The following is a 16,696-nucleotide window of genomic DNA, read 5'->3' as shown; positions in this document are numbered from 1 at the left end:
TTTCTTTATGTATTCTCTATTTCATGTGAAAAAATGTAGCTGGGGAAAAGCAAGGATCCACTACCTTTAATTGTCAACAGTGTTTGTTTTCATTCATTTATTCAATTGAAAAACAAAACTAGTTATATGCATGTGTATATACAAAACATGACATAGCAGAGAGAGACAGAGGACAAGGGGAAACGAGAAGGACAAGCAACTTGTAAAAAAGTTATTTAAACTTCACAAATATGATTTTGTACAACTAATTTGCAAAGCTAGTTTTCCTCATCATCCTCATAAACTCTTCCGCATTTACTTCTCCATCACCTATGTATGTAAGAAAACCAGTAAGTCTAAATCAGTATTCACCATCTAATGCATATTAAACAGGGTAAATAAGATTCGGATAGGCTGGGGCGGAGCTAGGTACGACCGAGGGATTTCATTCGAACCCTCTTAGATGGAAAATTACACCATTAGCTACAACTAAAGTTATTTTATATGTATGTATGGTAAATGTTGAAACGCCCTCTAAACTTTTTCATATTATGAAATCCTTTAATAAAAATCTTGGCTCCACCACTGCTAAGATAGGTAACTTTATGCCCATAATTAAATAAGCCTGCAAAATAGAATAAGGAAGAATGACAGTAGAAGAGAAAACATCTTACCATCACGATCTGCTACCTCTATCATCTCTTGTATTTCTCTCGCGGTGAAGCTTTCACCTAACTCATTGGCGATTTGGTGAATATCAGCAGCAGATATTTTCCCCTGCACTCCCAAGATTCATTATTATAAAGGACTTGGTGGAGCACGATTCAAAACTGTGTGGATAACGGGGACATACATTTTTATCTTGGTCTAGTAAGTTAAAAGCTTTGGCGAGCTCTTCTTTAGTGTCCCTCTCCCCTATTTTGGCAGTCATCATGTGCACAAATTCATCAAAATCAATTGCACCACTACCATCCTTGTCCACATCAGCGATCATTTGCTCAACTTGCTGAAAACAAAAAATTTTAACATGAAAATTAATCAAGCCACAAAACGGATAGGTAAAATATCATGATCCAATAGTTGCAACAAATAAATCGGGTGAGATGAACAAGATTTCCAATTACCTCCCCTGTCATTTCAAATCCAAGGGCTCTGCAACAGAAATAAAGTTAGCATATTACATTTATATTTATTTAACTTCAGAAAATAAATTACCAAACCTCATAGCGACATTCAGCTCACTGGCATCAATAGTTCCTGAACAGCATCAATTAAATAAAAAATACCACGTCAAAAGGAGCCCCAACACAGATACCTTAAAACACACACACACAAAAATGTATTGAGATAGAAACACTTCAGTACCAGAGCCATCGGTGTCAAAGAGCTCAAATGCTTCTTTGATCTCTTGCCTTTTCTGCTGTGTCAGCCCAGGGTGACGACTTCTAGTTTCCCTTCTTGAGATTTTTCTAGTTACGGGCGGCTGATGATGAGGTATACAGGTAAACCAAATAGAGTTTATTGACAAGCAAAGGAAAAAAGAGACAATATGAAACGAGATTTCACTACAATTCGAAATGTAATAAACCATGATAATTGTAAGATATACAGGTAAAACCACAATAAGAGTAAACAAATTTGCATCTTCTACGAATTCATCCATCAATTCACAATGATATTGCTAGCATAATCAGCCACAACATAAAGTGCTCCATCTCAGGGTAGCAACTCGAAAGGATAATGAGCCAGTCCCTCTACCCTTCTCTCCTTAATGGTAGATTTTTTTTTTTTTTTGATGCCAAAGAGTTCAAACTCGTGAGGTGCAGCTAACCCACAAATAACGTGTTGCGATCTTACGAGGCTCTCCCAATATATCTTACAGCAGGCCAAAATTTTATTTGAAAGAGCAAGATAGAGAAGAGAAAAGAAGTGTTTTAGATAATACCTTTAATCCAAATCTCATTTACCGCAAACAGAAGAGAGAAGGAAAAATACGAGTCTAATGAAGAAGGGCGGACACATTGACCGTCTTCAACACTAGAAAAAGAACCCAAGTGGTTTATCCAAATTCCTAAGGTGGACCCCAACCAAAAGGCACTAAGTGGATCGGTCGAGCGACATAAAGAAAGCAGCTGATCCTATGTGTAAACCTTGCGTATTATCTATCTAATGAGAACAAAGAAATTTAGATAGAAATCAGCAAAGTCACAAGAGTGTATTGTATAGTGTCAATGTTTCTCTTTAATGCATCAATTGTCAAGTCATAATCTCATAAGAAAAAATCTTCACTGTAGTAAGAAAATACACCAGAATATGTCAGATTTTCGTCAATAACTAAGTAACTATTCACCAGAACAAGCCAAATACTATCAAACAACAGATATTTGCAGAGGCTAGTAGCACTAAAATATCCTACAACAAAACTTTACTAGGAGTATTTCATAACATAGTTCCATCTCAAATACTCTTAATATATTAAATGAAGACACAACAACATCATCAATAATCATTAAAAATCATTCTTTTCTTCTTCTTTTTTTCCCTCTCGCCTCTCGTCCCTATTAGTAATTGGCATTTATGCATCTTCAGTTGAGTTGAGGGTTTTTTTGGAGACAATCTCTCTCTACTTCCGCGTGGTATGGATAGCGTCTGCGAATAATCTACCTCCTCACATCCAATTGTGGAATGTCATTAGTATGTTGTTATTGTTGCCTTTCTTCATCTACTTTTTCTAAAAAAAATATTTTGGGATCTTTATTATTTTATTTAAATTGCACAATTCGGGAGATCCACGAAGAACACAGTCACATTATCAGGTAATTTTTCTAATTAGTTTACAATTTCTTTTAAAAACAAAAAATTAAATCATCATATTGAAACATCACATTGGGAAAAAGGCAAGATAATATTAATATTTTTATTTTGAAATAGAAAGAACACATACCATGATTAATTTATATGGAAATAAATCTGTGTCGCTGTCCTTATCGTTGTCTCTCTTTTGTCAGATGGAACTCAAACAGAAAGAGACACCAGAAACACGATGAGCTTTGTTATTTAACTAACCAGAGTATTCCTAATTAAGCCCAATGGGCCTACTTAAACTAGTACTTGCTATTCTCAAGGTATAGGTTAACATTTGGATAAAAATCAATCCGATTTGGTTAAAAATTGATTCAAATTGAAAGGTTGAAACAAATTTTTTATCTTTTTTTTGGTTTTATTAAAAAAAGTCAAACAAATAACTGGACCATAGCGACAAATTTATATTTGGTGGCTCAAAGCCAAATTTTAATATGAATCCTTAAATATATGCACATAACAAAAGTATATATTATCAATAATTTAGAGGTATTTTTTTATTTTTACGTACTACTTTTTCAGTGTAGTATTCGTAGTAGCCGTTTGGCCATGAAAACTAAAATTTTTCGGAGTTGGAGTTGAAATTGGAGTTGGAGTTGTGTTTGGCCATGTCTTTTTTAAATTTTTTTTTTTTTTTTTTGAATTTTGGAAAAACTTTTTTAAATATGATTTTATGCCCTAACTTTTACAAACTATCAAAATCACCAAACTAAAATTTACCTACTAATGAAAAAATAACACAATTAGCCACTATTATAAAAATAATTACATATACATGACCATATTTAATGAATTTCAATTTGACATATATAATATTTACATTAATAGCCATTTTCTCATATTTGAAAATTTTAAATATGGATGTTATATTAACAGATCATTGTTTCCTGTTTTTTAGGTAACAAATATTATCTTTCAAACCAATTTATTTTTTTAGGAATTTATTTAATTTATTTCCTTCATTTTTCGTTCCTAAAAAATAGAAAATGATAAGTTGTTATTAAATTTTAGGGTGCCGCTAATTTATTTCTTTAATTTTCTTATACATGAAAGATTTTACTGTGTGTGAATAAATTATTTTTATGTAAAACATGTTTTGCATCTTTATGATATATTATATCATATACTATAAATATATAAATATGCTTAGTATGTTTCTTTATACTTTGTATTTTTATATATGGTATATACATGGTATAAACTTCATATATAACATACTTTGTATATTTATATTATAAATATGCTTAGTATGTTTCTTAATACTTTGTATATTTATATATGTGTGTATATGGTATATACATGGTATAAACTTTATATATAACATACTTTATATATTTCTATTATAAATATAATACTTTATATATTTATGGTATAAATATAATACTTTATATATTTATGGGTATAAATATAAATTAGCAGTAAAATAATGTCTTAAATAAGAGAGAAAATTAAATAAGGGATAAAAATAATGACGAGAGAGAAAAAGAGATATATATTAATTAGGATAGCATTAAGTTTGAAATTATAATTATCTTATTTTTTAAAACTTCTATATACGTAATATTAAAAAAGTAATGTTATAAGGAGAGTTTTATGTAAAAGTTTAAAAGATTCGGGTTATATGTAATAATAATAAAAGTTGAAATTGGAATTGAAAAATTGTAAAAACAACAAAAACCTGTTTCCCTTTTCAAGATTTTTTTCCGAAATTATTTTCCGAATTTTCATGGCCAAATATCACAATTTTCAACTTCGAAAAAAAATTTCGGAAAAAAAGAAAAAATTTCCATGGCCAAACGGGCCCTTAGAACATAATAATATTATTACTTATAAAAGAAAGGACTAATTTTACTTTTTTTAGTCTAGTATTCTTAGAACATAGTAATATTATTATTTATAAAAGTAAAGACTAATTTTAATTAATAAGATATTTGTCATATGTTTGCATTACATTTGCTTGAATATTATTGTAAAAACTTTATTTATTAATATCAAGATTTGATAAAAAATTTTAAAATATTTTTAATAAACAATAAATAGTTCTTCTTTCTTTTTTCATTAATTTAAATTTTATCCCTCTTAAAACATTTAAATCTTTAATATTATTTAAAGTGAAATTAAAATCATAAAATTCATATTAAATTTTTTTTTGAGGTCAAAATTTTGGGAGGCTAAAGCAGACATTTTGCTAGCTTTACTCTTAAGTCACCCCTGTTTACTGATGATTAATGTTTACTGGTAAATTACTTTGGTTTTCTTTTCGTGTTTACTGATGATTACTGATAAATTACTTTGGTTTTCTTTTCGTGAGAGAAGAAATAATAGGAGAAATAACAGAAGAATGCACATCAAGTTGAAACGTCTATCCAATTAAGAAATCAACCCAAGATTGCACCTTGAAAAGGTAAAATTTCAACCTCGCAACATATTTATCATGATGTTAATTAAGACCATGACAATACTTGATGCTTTAAATCGAATATATCAGCAATAACATATTCGATATAATTAATTACGAAATTACATTAGGGGATCTAAAATGAAGTGATAGCAAACCCTGTCCTTCCCTTGTGTAAAAGGTCGATTGGTTGGTTCCCGAAAAGAAACTCGGCTAAAATGAAGTGCTTCCCACTGAATAAGATTTAAAAAGTCATGCAGGGCCTTTAATTACAGATCCATTATCAACACGAACACGAAGTCGTAAATCAGAAACCATTATTATTATCATTATGAGTTTCGACGATGCAAACCAAACTTTCGGGCTGCAGCATCTGTCCTGATAATTGATATGTATATAGTTCTACTTGGGGGTTGAGATTACTACTCTTAGCAGTAATCTTACCCCAATGCTACTCGTACTAATGAGATTCTCTAATTATTCATAATAACAAACTTTTGAAATCCAAATGAAATTACTAAATCAAAAGGGAGAAGCTAAATACTCTGCTCTGCACTGCTCCACCTTAACACATCAAGTTCACCTCAGTTACAAACCTTGCTGCTCTCTCCAGCTGCCGATGACATTTTCATCCAAGGAGCATTATAGTCCACAGTTTTCATCATTTTCCCACGTACCCCGCAAAAATCATTATTGTCATCCAGACCCCTTTTCTTCTTCTTTTCTTTCAATAACACGCCAAATAGTTTCAGAGTATCACCCTTTTCGTCATCATCATCAGCTTCTTCATCATCATCGTCATTGTAACTACCTTGTTCTTCTAAGTCTTTAACACCACCAACCTCCTTGACCAACTCTTCAAGGCTTGTCCCCGATGGGGTTCCTTGGCTCATGATTCGATTGATCATATCGGGTGCAACCTTCACGTACTGGCTCAAGAAAGCAACCAACTCATCACATTGTTTCTTCGCCTGCATCAGCTCTGAGCTCAGCATCTGGTTGTCTTTCTTTAGCTTCTCGTTCTCGTCCGACAAGTCTGTGAATTGTGCCGACAACTTTCCAGGGGTTTCAACGGACCCAGGGTTCTTGGAGTCAGGGGACGAGGTTGAACTTGAACCTATCTCATCCCCAGAATTGTCCGGAGATGCTGAAGTCCCAGCTGCCACAGACTTTCCAATGGCTGGGGCTGATGTCACGGTCTTCCGACGGCGTATTGCTGTGAGGAGCTCCTTCTGTCCTCTTTTGAAGTTCTCGTTGGCGAATTCCCACTTGTCAGGCACAATCTTGCGAAATCCCTGCGTGTAATGTATGCGAAAAATATAAGCTAACCTTTTTGTGACCAAAAAAAGGTCAGATAGCTAATGTTATTAGATGATGCTAATTATAAGATCATACTTCATCTTCAACAAATTGCGTATAATCTAAGGCATTCAGATGTTGCAATTCACCCTAACACTTCATAGTGAAAGATGTTGATTTTTTTGGTTGACGTATCAAATTTCTATCAAGTTCAGAGAAATAGATTATCATGGATTTGATGTGTGCATGTGGCACCGCACGAGTTTAAAAACTTGCCCACGCATGTCTACACCAAATCAATAAACCCCATATCATGTGTGTGAACATAGGATAACATCACTTAACCACAATTAATCAAAGTATATATTCATTCCATTAAATTAATCAACTATAATAATTTCATTAATATAGTGTAAATACCGAATACAGATAAAAATTCATGAATCGTTATTTTTTGGTACATGATATTAACTCAATGACTCAAAAACATACGGCACTTAAATTTACCAAAATAGGAGCAGCAAGGAAAACCATAACAATAGCTTTTTGGAGTATGATGCCATTAGTCAATCTCTATGGAGTATATTTTAAAATTTTATATTGTCAACAATTTAAAACCATTAGCTTTCTTGCTCCTAGAAGATTAGACTAGGGTAAAAGACATTTATCCTAAGGCCTAAAAATAGACTAAATCACTTTAGGAAGATTGGTACGACTTTAATAGCCTAACTTATGCGAAAGCAATACTCCTAAAATTGACCAACATGATTATATTTTTGTCATATTAGGCTCAACAAGAAGTTTCCTTTCTCCGTCCACTGATTAGTAGTTAGGAAGATTCACCTTTATTTTCCTCCGCCGTTAAATTGGAAGATTGAAAAATATAAATATCCATTGAATAATATTTGGTTGAAAATAATCAATTTAGTGAATTCTAAAATTCAAAATATAGAGTATTATTTATGAACAAAACAAAGTCCAGCTATGAGTAGGACAAGTTTTACTAATAGGAGAAGGACACAATAATCGTGATCCACGTTTGCAATTGGGGTTTGTCACCTTCTTTGGATAATAATATGTGTGATGATGACATGTCAAAACAACCACAAAAATCATTCATACACGGCACTGCTTCTGGACTCTAGAGTTTAGAGTTTTCCTACATCAACCATTTTACCTTTATGTCCTTATCGCCAACCCCCACCTAAAAATAAAATTATTTGCACTCAGAAATTCACGTCAAACTGTTACTCTTCCCCATCATTTTATGATCTGCTCCATATTCACTTACTACGCCCGTAAATAAATACTAATTCGTTTTAAATTTTTCAATTTAATTTATTATTTTAACTATTTTTTTTCTTCATATTTTATTCTTTATTCTTTGCATTAATTATTTTTTTTTTAAAATTAAAATGTCAACATAGAGATATTATAATAAACTAGTCATGTTATTAATTATTTTTCTTAATTAATGTGTCGACCGAAGAAGCAGTACTTAATAAAATTTAATTCACAAAATTAAGTTTATTAATTTGTATCAATAAAATATTAGTAAAATTTTACTACTATTCTCCTATTTCAAATTAACTGTCCTGTTTAATATTAAATGGGGTTCTTTTCTACTAGCTTACCTTCATATATAATTTTTTAAAATATAATTTTTTTGTCAAATATTTACTCTATTGTAATTGTAGTCCTCACGAATAATACTTGAGAATGACAATGAAAAAAATAATTAATTTCGTCTTCACTTCCAGAATGACAACGAATTAGTTTAAAAATCACAACAAATAATTTTACACAAAAGAAGTAAGTAATACTTTATATAATTATTTAATAATAAAATAAAATCATAAGAAAATAATAAATTTCTCTTAAATCTATTAAAAGAGACGAGTAAAAGAAAAATTTATTTTTAACCCTAGAGTAAATACAAGATATGTTTATGTATATCTTTCACGAGATAAAATCGAGGAAGGATATGGCTCTTTCTGTCCTCGAAAGGTTGCATAATATCGTTATTCCTAAGAAAGAGGAAGAAGAAGAAAAAAAGAAGAACGTGTTTTATGTGTTGCACAATATGACAATGACTTCAAGTCCTGCGAAGAAGATTACTAGAAAGTGGCCGAAAGAATCCGAAACTATTATGTTCGGTGTGTCAAATAGTTATCTATTGTCTAAACATAAGAATGGACTTTGGAGCAAGCAAATGTTCCATATTGAAAAGGAATCATATCATCATCTTTTTTTTTTTCTGTTATTTTTATACATTTCATAAAACAAGATTATGGACTTATTATATCATACACAAGAAAACATAATAAAAAGAGGAGGGGGCAAGACACGTACATAGGTGTTAAGCTGACGAACAAAGCTGGAGAAATTATTGTGCTTGAAGTACTTTGGCAGCAAATCCTTTGCAAATTCAGCAGTTTTCCAAACCACAAACGTTGTGCCATTTTCATTCCAAGATATTACATCGTCAGTGGACACATCATCCACCAACTGATACGTCTTCAACAGAAAAGGCGCCGGCGCTGTCCTTTGCGACATCCCTTGCTATACTAAATCTATCGAACTTGTGGAAATTTTGGGAAAAAAAAAATCCCCTTTGGAGATTTTTGGGCTTATTACGAGTTAGCTGTAATTTTAATTGACAAGATCCTAAGGAGGAAATTAAATTAGAAGGAGCAGTAACTGAAAAGCAAAAGAGCAGTGAGGAATTCCCAATCCCAACAATAAAAACCGAAAAGAAAGACAATAGAATGAACGAGATTGTTTTTGTGACGACTGATGATGATCTTAGAATCTTCCATTGGCTACAACTTTGCCAAACTTCACCAGGAACAACACGACCATAACTATCTATATGTTCTCTAATAAAAAGCTCAGAAATTTCTGCCTTTTCTCTCTCTCTCTCTCTCTCTTCTTGAAGATTTGAGTATAAAAATTGATGGATAGAAAGAAATAGTAGTAGGTAATGGAAGAGAAAAACGAATGGGAATAGATAATTTAATACAAGTACTAAGAGGTTCTAGAAATATTTAGAAGACTTTTCGAAGAGGAACTAAAAGTCTAATAGGAAGGTCCATGGTTTAGAAAATACGCGCTTTTGTCGCATAGTGACGGGTGACCTTTTTTTCTCCTTGGTTAAATTAAATAAAGGGAAAATGTTCAAAAATTTCATTTCAAAAAATATTGGTTTAATATATTTTTTAGATCAAATTTATATTGTTGTTATATTTTGAGTTGAATTTATTTTTTTATATTTAAATATTAGCTAAATATATTTTTCGTCATATTTAAAGGTTAAACTTATCCTTATTAACTTTTCATATGTACTCTTATTTTTATAAGATAGCGCAAATCAACGTAGATGCTTCAAAGGTATATCTAATTAAATTTTTTTAAAGTAAAGAAGTAAATTTAATTTTAAATATATGATGCAAAAATAAGTTTAATCTCAAAAATATGATAAAAAGTAATTTAGTTAATTTTTAAAATGAAAAGGTAAATTTAAACGTTTTCACTTAAATGAATGAAATGGGTGGAAACGCATTAGAAGGTAATATGGTATTAGTGGGCGAATGGGATTTTTAATTATTATTATTGAAGTTTTCTATAAATTGATGGATACCAACAACTGATAGATAAGTGTTTTGTGTTCTGTTTTGTGTTTGATTTCAATTGATTAGGTGGTGGTGCATATTCATATTCTTGAATTGGTGAAGTTGTTTCTTCTTTCTTTCTTTCTTTCTTTCTTTCTTGTTTTTTTTTTCTTTTGTGTGTGTAGGTACTAGATTTTTCAAACTAATCTTAAAATAGTGTCTATTTTTATGATCAAAATACTGACAATATTATTAACTTGGCAAGTGGATAGAGTTTTCTCCTTTCTCACTTAACAGACTCCAATTTGCTTGCACGCTTAATGACTTTTTTCTTTTTCTTTCTTACCTTGGCCCTTCTCAATTCTTCTCACCACTTTCTTTTTATCAAATAATAATAATTAATAACATGCCCAATACAAATAAGGTCCGAAAAATAGTAAAATATATATAAATTTTATTCCGTAATGGAAGGGACCGAAAGATATTAAGAGTAAGATTTAGTGATCAATGAAGTAGTTGAAAATCGTGAAGTTTCACGTTTAAATTTTTTATTTCATGACTTAATTTTAAAGAAAAGAGTTATCTCATATTTATTAGATAGAGAGATAGTTTCTGCTTCTTCTTTATATTTTTTAAAATTATAATTTAGATGGTCCTCCATTCTATTTGCTTTTATAATACGAAAATAAAAATAAAAATATCCCCTTTATCATTCCACAATGTGCATTGTTTCGTACTCTTTTTGACGAAAATGTAACACGTAGAATTATAATTGTAGAAGAAGAGGAAACTTAGTGCGTAATGTGAGACTTTCAGTTTAATGTTTGGATAGGTTACGGGTACCTTTTTTGGAAAACAATGACGATGGTAAATGGTTGGCCGCCAATTTAGAAGTTTATAAAAAGGTACTATCAACTTTATGGGCTAGTTTTTTGTTATGTGAAAGAAATATTTCCTCCGTTTCATAATAAATAAATTATTGAATTTTAATATACATATTAAGGAAAAAATATTAAAGACATAAATTTAACACAATTTTTTATTTTTACCCTAAGAAAAAGAAAAAATTGGCTTTATAATGCCTTTACAAAAGTTAATTAGTTGTCAAATTATAAGGTAAACTTGAAAAAAAATTCAATAATTCACTTATTTTGAAACACCAATAAATACCCCAATAATTTTATTTTTTTGTTTATATCATCATGTAACTTTTATTAGTAGGTTATTTATTTTTATATTTTTACCTGAGAAATGAATGACCTAATACAGCAAGTAAAATTTACCTGATGGTGTAAAAAAAATACACCAACTTAAATTTTTTTGTTTAATTAAGCCTTTTTTTTACAATTAAATAGAAACACTATATTTGTTCTACTGTTATAATAATTAAGCAATTGCGAGGGTGAGCAAGGAGAATAATGACCATAGGGCTGGGGTTAATCAAAGATTCCAAAAGAATTGAATAATATTTATAGTTGTGCTTCCCACTTCTCACAATGAGCTTCAGTTTAAATTTGATAAGAAAATAGTTCTCTAGCTTTATTATAGTAGTGAATAAAGCTCAGTAACATTGCTCAATAAATAAAATTGTCAAAGACTTTTCTTTGAAACATATATTTGGAAATTTATTCAACTTGAGTTTTGGGTGTATCTTATATAAATTATTTATTTTTTATTTTAATTTCAAGAAGAATATACATATATAGAGAGAGAAATAATAATAATATGAAAAATATGTCGTCATGATAACTATCGATATGGATTATGATGGGATTATTGAGATTCTCTCATTCTTAGTTAGATATTTCAGTTTCGATTCTTGAATACGATAAAAATTTTAAGGGGGAGCATCCCTCGGAAATAGGTCATGGAATGTGCAAATTTAAATTAATCGGATTAATGTAGATATCGGACACCTGGTGGAAGAAAAGAAAGAAGGGGATGAAAATAGACATGCTTCTAATCTGTTATAGTTTAGTTAGGAAGTAATCTAAAGAAAAAGCATATAACCCTTTAGCAACTTAGAACTTGTCCTTCTAATTAATGGGGGTTAGGTTTAAGTTGCATTCACTAAGCTTGTGTAATGACTTTAAGCCAAGAAATTTGAAGGCCAGAATATCCCATCAGATCATTACTGCAAATCAAAGCTTACTTATTTGGTTAACTAATTAACTACTTTTTATTCAACTCTTACGTTTCTTTTTGTGTTGTTTCTAAGAAAAGGACAAAAGAAGAAATTAAAGAGATGTCTTCATATATATTCCTCATTAATTTTGACAAGTTGCATAACCCCCACCTACATTTCCCAATAGAATGGTTTGCTTGCTCCAGAAATGTAGGTTATATAATGCTAAAAGAATTAAATTAGTCAAACACGAATTAAATTCTCAGTACGTGATTATAAAATAATGATGAGTGATAACTAAAAAATAAATTTACGTACGCCTCTTTGATTTTTTTCCAGTACTTTCCATTTATAGTACTTTGATAACTATGACTAAGAGTATTAGTTTTAGAATTTATATTGTTTTAGATCTCATGGGATTTCACTAGATATGTAGTTATTATATGTTACTTTATCCTACTAAAAATACTGGTAGCAAATTAGTTGTGCCACTGGCCCAATTTTTCATCGCGTTGTTACTCTATTAAAGCAATTGCACTTAACTTACATACAATGATAAAATAAGGATTTCTTACATTGTCAATATAGAACGAGAGCTTTGGAGTAACTGCTAAATTTGTTGTCATGTGATCAAGAGGTCTTGCGTTCAAGCATCAGAAACAGTCTTTGACAGAAAAGCACAGTGTATAATACACCCTTATGGTGAAGCCCTTCGCCTGATCCTGCACATAGCGAGAACTTTAATGCATCGGACTATCTTTTTTTTTTTTACATTGTCAATCATGTTCTAGATATTATTTACTTTATTTTTTAAAATATTACATCAGACCAGCCATTTACTGTTGTAAGTATCTTATTTTGACAGTGTAATTAACTTATACTCCGTCAGCCTCCAAAAGTTACATAAAGATATATTTGTAATGATCAAAGAAGAGTATCAAAGAAACATGAGTTTAGTATATGCATGCCCAAGTCCAAGTGATAATTGAAAAGGAGAGTAGGAATTCAAAATTAAAGTCTTTTTCCAATTAGTACTGTATAAAATAAAGTAAAAAAAAAGCGATGGACTGATCATCAACCATGGAACAACTTGGTGATATGGGTTATTACATGTGTTGAAATGTGTTATTGAGGAGTTTTCATACAAAATTTGTATTGCATAGGATGCTTTTGGGAAAGTGACCCTAGCTTAGCTAAGTAGTGGCCCTGCCCATACAATTAATCATAATGATCCAAACAAAGAAATCTAAAAAGGAGGCCACTAATTAGTTGTAGTATTCAACCGGATCAATGAAACACCTCCAACATTATTGTATTCAAAAAGGAATACCCCACTAGCATTTCTGGATCATCCCACTACTTTTTCTTTCATTGTATATATATAAGTTGCTGTGCTAATACAGCACTATAATTTATGTTTTCATTTTACTTGGATGAATATCACCTAGGCATAATTCTTATAAAAAAAATTATTACTGGTGTATTTTACTAAATAAATTTTATTAATATAATGGTGGTTTGAAATTTTAGATTCAATTGTTATTAGTTTATGTAGTTATTAAATACTACATAAAGTAATAAAATTCTTGATCTTAATTGGACAATTAAAACGAAAAATTTGCTTTTAGCACGGCAACAAGTAAAATGTAATGGAGAAAGTGCTATATTTGGTGGAAGAATCTTGTGGAATCGTCGATGAAGGGAATGTTAAATTCGACAAACTAGTTGTTGATCGTTCCACTTGTTATTAGAGGGTTCGAATTTAAATTTTAGAAATAAAAGATCTTCTTGATAGCAAACGTAAAGTACACTTTTTTTCTAGATCTATGCTTGATACGCATTTGAATTAATTGAATCAGTAAACATCAAATAGTAAAAATAGCGTCTCCTAGCCATTTTTTGATCCTGTCTTATAAAAGATAGTTGTTCATATGAAATTTCAAATTCCACAACTAAAACAACAACACGATTTTAATACTTATATGATAAAGTGCCTATTTTAATTATAAAGATTAAAAGGTGGTTATTTGTGATATTTTTTTCATGACCAATAGTGATATTTCTGGAATTTTAAACAAAGGTTAAACAAATTACACTTTGAATTCATTACTAGAAAATTCAAACCCTAAGTTTCGAAGACTTGTTGAATTCATTACGTAGTTTGAAGTTTTCATCAAGCTTTACACACGGTATTGAAAAACCTATTAATTGGATAAATATCTCACATACACTGCCTGTTATTCTTGGTCAATTGGGAGCCCAGACAGCTCCTCTCAATATAAATTTTCCCTAGCTATCATTTCTAGTTATCTATATATTGTTCATGTTATTTAGATTTACGAGTTTTTTTGCCATAAAAATTATTCGCTTTTTTGTCAGAATAATTTTCAATTTATTTAAAAGATTAGTGTTTGTCGAAATTCTAATTCAACTTGAAGTTATTTTTCAAATTTGGAAAGCAACTTGTAACTCATTTTTAAATTGGTGATTTTTCACTTTTGAAGTTGGATTTTATGTACATTCAAGAATGAACATTATTCCTATTATTCTTTACAAAAAGTATAACCAAAAAGAATTTCATGATCAAATACTATAACTTCATAAATTTCAAATAAAGTGAAAAATATTTGAAATCTATCGTCAAACACCTACTTGTGCTGGAAAAAAAAAAATAGGCTTGGATGTTCTTAATTACATCATCTCTTTTTTATTCTAAATGTGATTTAACCTCATATCAAAATTATAATTAGAGTTATTTGATACATGTGGTAGAAGATGATAAATATCTCCTAAAATTAGTTGAGGTTTGTAAAAGTTAAGCTGAATATCACGATTATTAAAAAAAATGTAAACTCATCTCTTATAAAAGAAAAATCGGAATCACCAATTCACTAACATAAATATATATGACTTTATTTTGGTTAGTACTATATAACGATAGAATCATTATTTATAAAAAAGTTTCAGTTTATTAGCTTCATTAAAATTGCTTGTTAGTTGGGCACATATTATATTATCTAGAAATGTTGAAGCATATACCAAATTAGTTTTTGTTGAGCTCAAATTATTGCACCAACTAATTGATGAGCATATTTATACGCGTCCCTGTCCGATTTCGTATTATACTTGTAAGTACCGTTTGGCTTTACATGAATGAAATGTCAATGCCTCCCAATACAAAAAGAAGAAATTCTTTAACTAACCTTTTTTAGTTTGTTGGTATACCAAATTAATCAACCATTTGCATGAGATTTACATTGTATATTAAATTTCCCAAAACACCCCTATATTACGTTAGCATTACAACTTTGATTTGGTAAGCCAGAAAACTACTTCCATGAACTATAGTAATAATCTAGCAATTTTTTCAACGATTTAAATTACGTCAATGCGCTTTTGATCCTCAATTTGTAGAATGAACAGTTTAATTTTGGTAAATTTGACCACCAAATAGACCTAGGCCTTGAAAATGTGTATCATTTTACATGCAATTTCCATGGTTTTAATTAGAAGTTTTTGGACTAATTCTACTCACTAAGATATTGAGGTGGAGATATTTATTCAAAACCATTTTCAGAGTCAACGTTTCACACGTGGTAAACTAAACTTGCCGACACTATATAGGAGTATGTTGTTATTTAATTTGTACCGTCCACATATGAAATGAATATATATCATTTTCACTAAAATCACATATATATGCTAATAATGGAAGTAGTTGAGGCAATTTATACCATCTGCATTTGGGACTTCCTCTTCTTCTTTTTATCTAGTCAATAGTCAAAGTTTCAGTTTCTTAACAAAGGGAAAAGACTTCAATTGCACGTATAGACATATATTCAATTGGTCAAATGAAAATATAATTCACGAGATAATGTCTTAATGCTTGAAAAAAAAAAAAAAAGAAGAAGGCTATGGTTGCCGTTGCTCCAATTTGATCCCCAATCAAGAAAATTAAATCATTATTTCACGACCATTTGTGTATGTGTGCTGGGAATCTCAAGAGATCAATTAGTATACATATTTTTATAACAAGTAGACATACATAATCTAGGAGAAGAATGAGTAGTCTTTTTTTAAAAAAGATTGTTGCTCTTGAGCAGGGGCAGATCTAGTAATATAATTGTGGGTTGGTTCATTTGACCTATAGATTATAGCCAAGGCCTGATCTAGTAATATAATTGTGGGTGGATCCTGGATAGACATTTTGAGAACTATATGAAGAGTTTGTGGCCTTCTTTCTCTCCACTTAATGGAAATTTGTATATCATTGATCCATTATATTTAACGTAATGAGAAAATATTCTCGTGTATACAATGTCTGAAAAAGTGAGCACATCGAACATTGATAGTTTTGAATTTGATAAATTTTTCAAATGATAGCTCAACTTAGTGAAATTATTTGATAAAGTTGCCTTTTTT

The 16,696-nt window shown here is 30.2% G+C and overlaps 2 protein-coding genes across 3 annotated transcripts; both read right to left on the bottom strand.

Annotated features, from left to right (window-relative positions):
• Positions 1 to 65: 65 nt before the first annotated feature.
• LOC107861398 (caltractin) lies at positions 66 to 3,072 on the bottom strand. 2 transcript variants are annotated; one of them, XM_016706737.2, is made up of 7 exons: positions 2,924 to 3,072; positions 1,345 to 1,462; positions 1,200 to 1,236; positions 1,104 to 1,131; positions 833 to 985; positions 654 to 756; positions 66 to 309 (listed from the first exon to the last, which is right to left on the bottom strand). In XM_016706737.2, exons 1-7 carry the CDS (start codon positions 2,924 to 2,926, stop codon positions 245 to 247), a joined length of 507 nt encoding a protein of 168 aa, XP_016562223.1. In that variant the 5' UTR covers positions 2,927 to 3,072; the 3' UTR covers positions 66 to 244. The 2 variants fall into 2 exon arrangements, with proteins under 2 accessions (XP_016562223.1, XP_016562222.1); XM_016706736.2 differs by lacking the exon at positions 2,924 to 3,072 and adding an exon at positions 1,925 to 2,126.
• A 2,470-nt stretch (positions 3,073 to 5,542) lies between these two features.
• On the bottom strand, positions 5,543 to 9,663 carry LOC107860298 (heat shock factor protein HSF24). The gene is made up of 2 exons (XM_016705606.2): positions 8,891 to 9,663; positions 5,543 to 6,534 (listed from the first exon to the last, which is right to left on the bottom strand). The coding sequence occupies exons 1-2, from the start codon at positions 9,092 to 9,094 to the stop codon at positions 5,824 to 5,826; spliced, it is 915 nt and encodes a 304-aa protein (XP_016561092.1). The 5' UTR covers positions 9,095 to 9,663; the 3' UTR covers positions 5,543 to 5,823.
• Between the last annotated feature and the right edge of the window lie 7,033 nt (positions 9,664 to 16,696).

The sequence above is a fragment of the Capsicum annuum genome, chromosome 2 (genome assembly GCF_002878395.1).
Source record: "Capsicum annuum cultivar UCD-10X-F1 chromosome 2, UCD10Xv1.1, whole genome shotgun sequence".
Lineage (NCBI taxonomy): Eukaryota > Viridiplantae > Streptophyta > Magnoliopsida > Solanales > Solanaceae > Capsicum > Capsicum annuum.
Note: the sequence above shows the minus strand (reverse complement) of the source record. Positions and strands in the feature narration are given on the sequence as shown.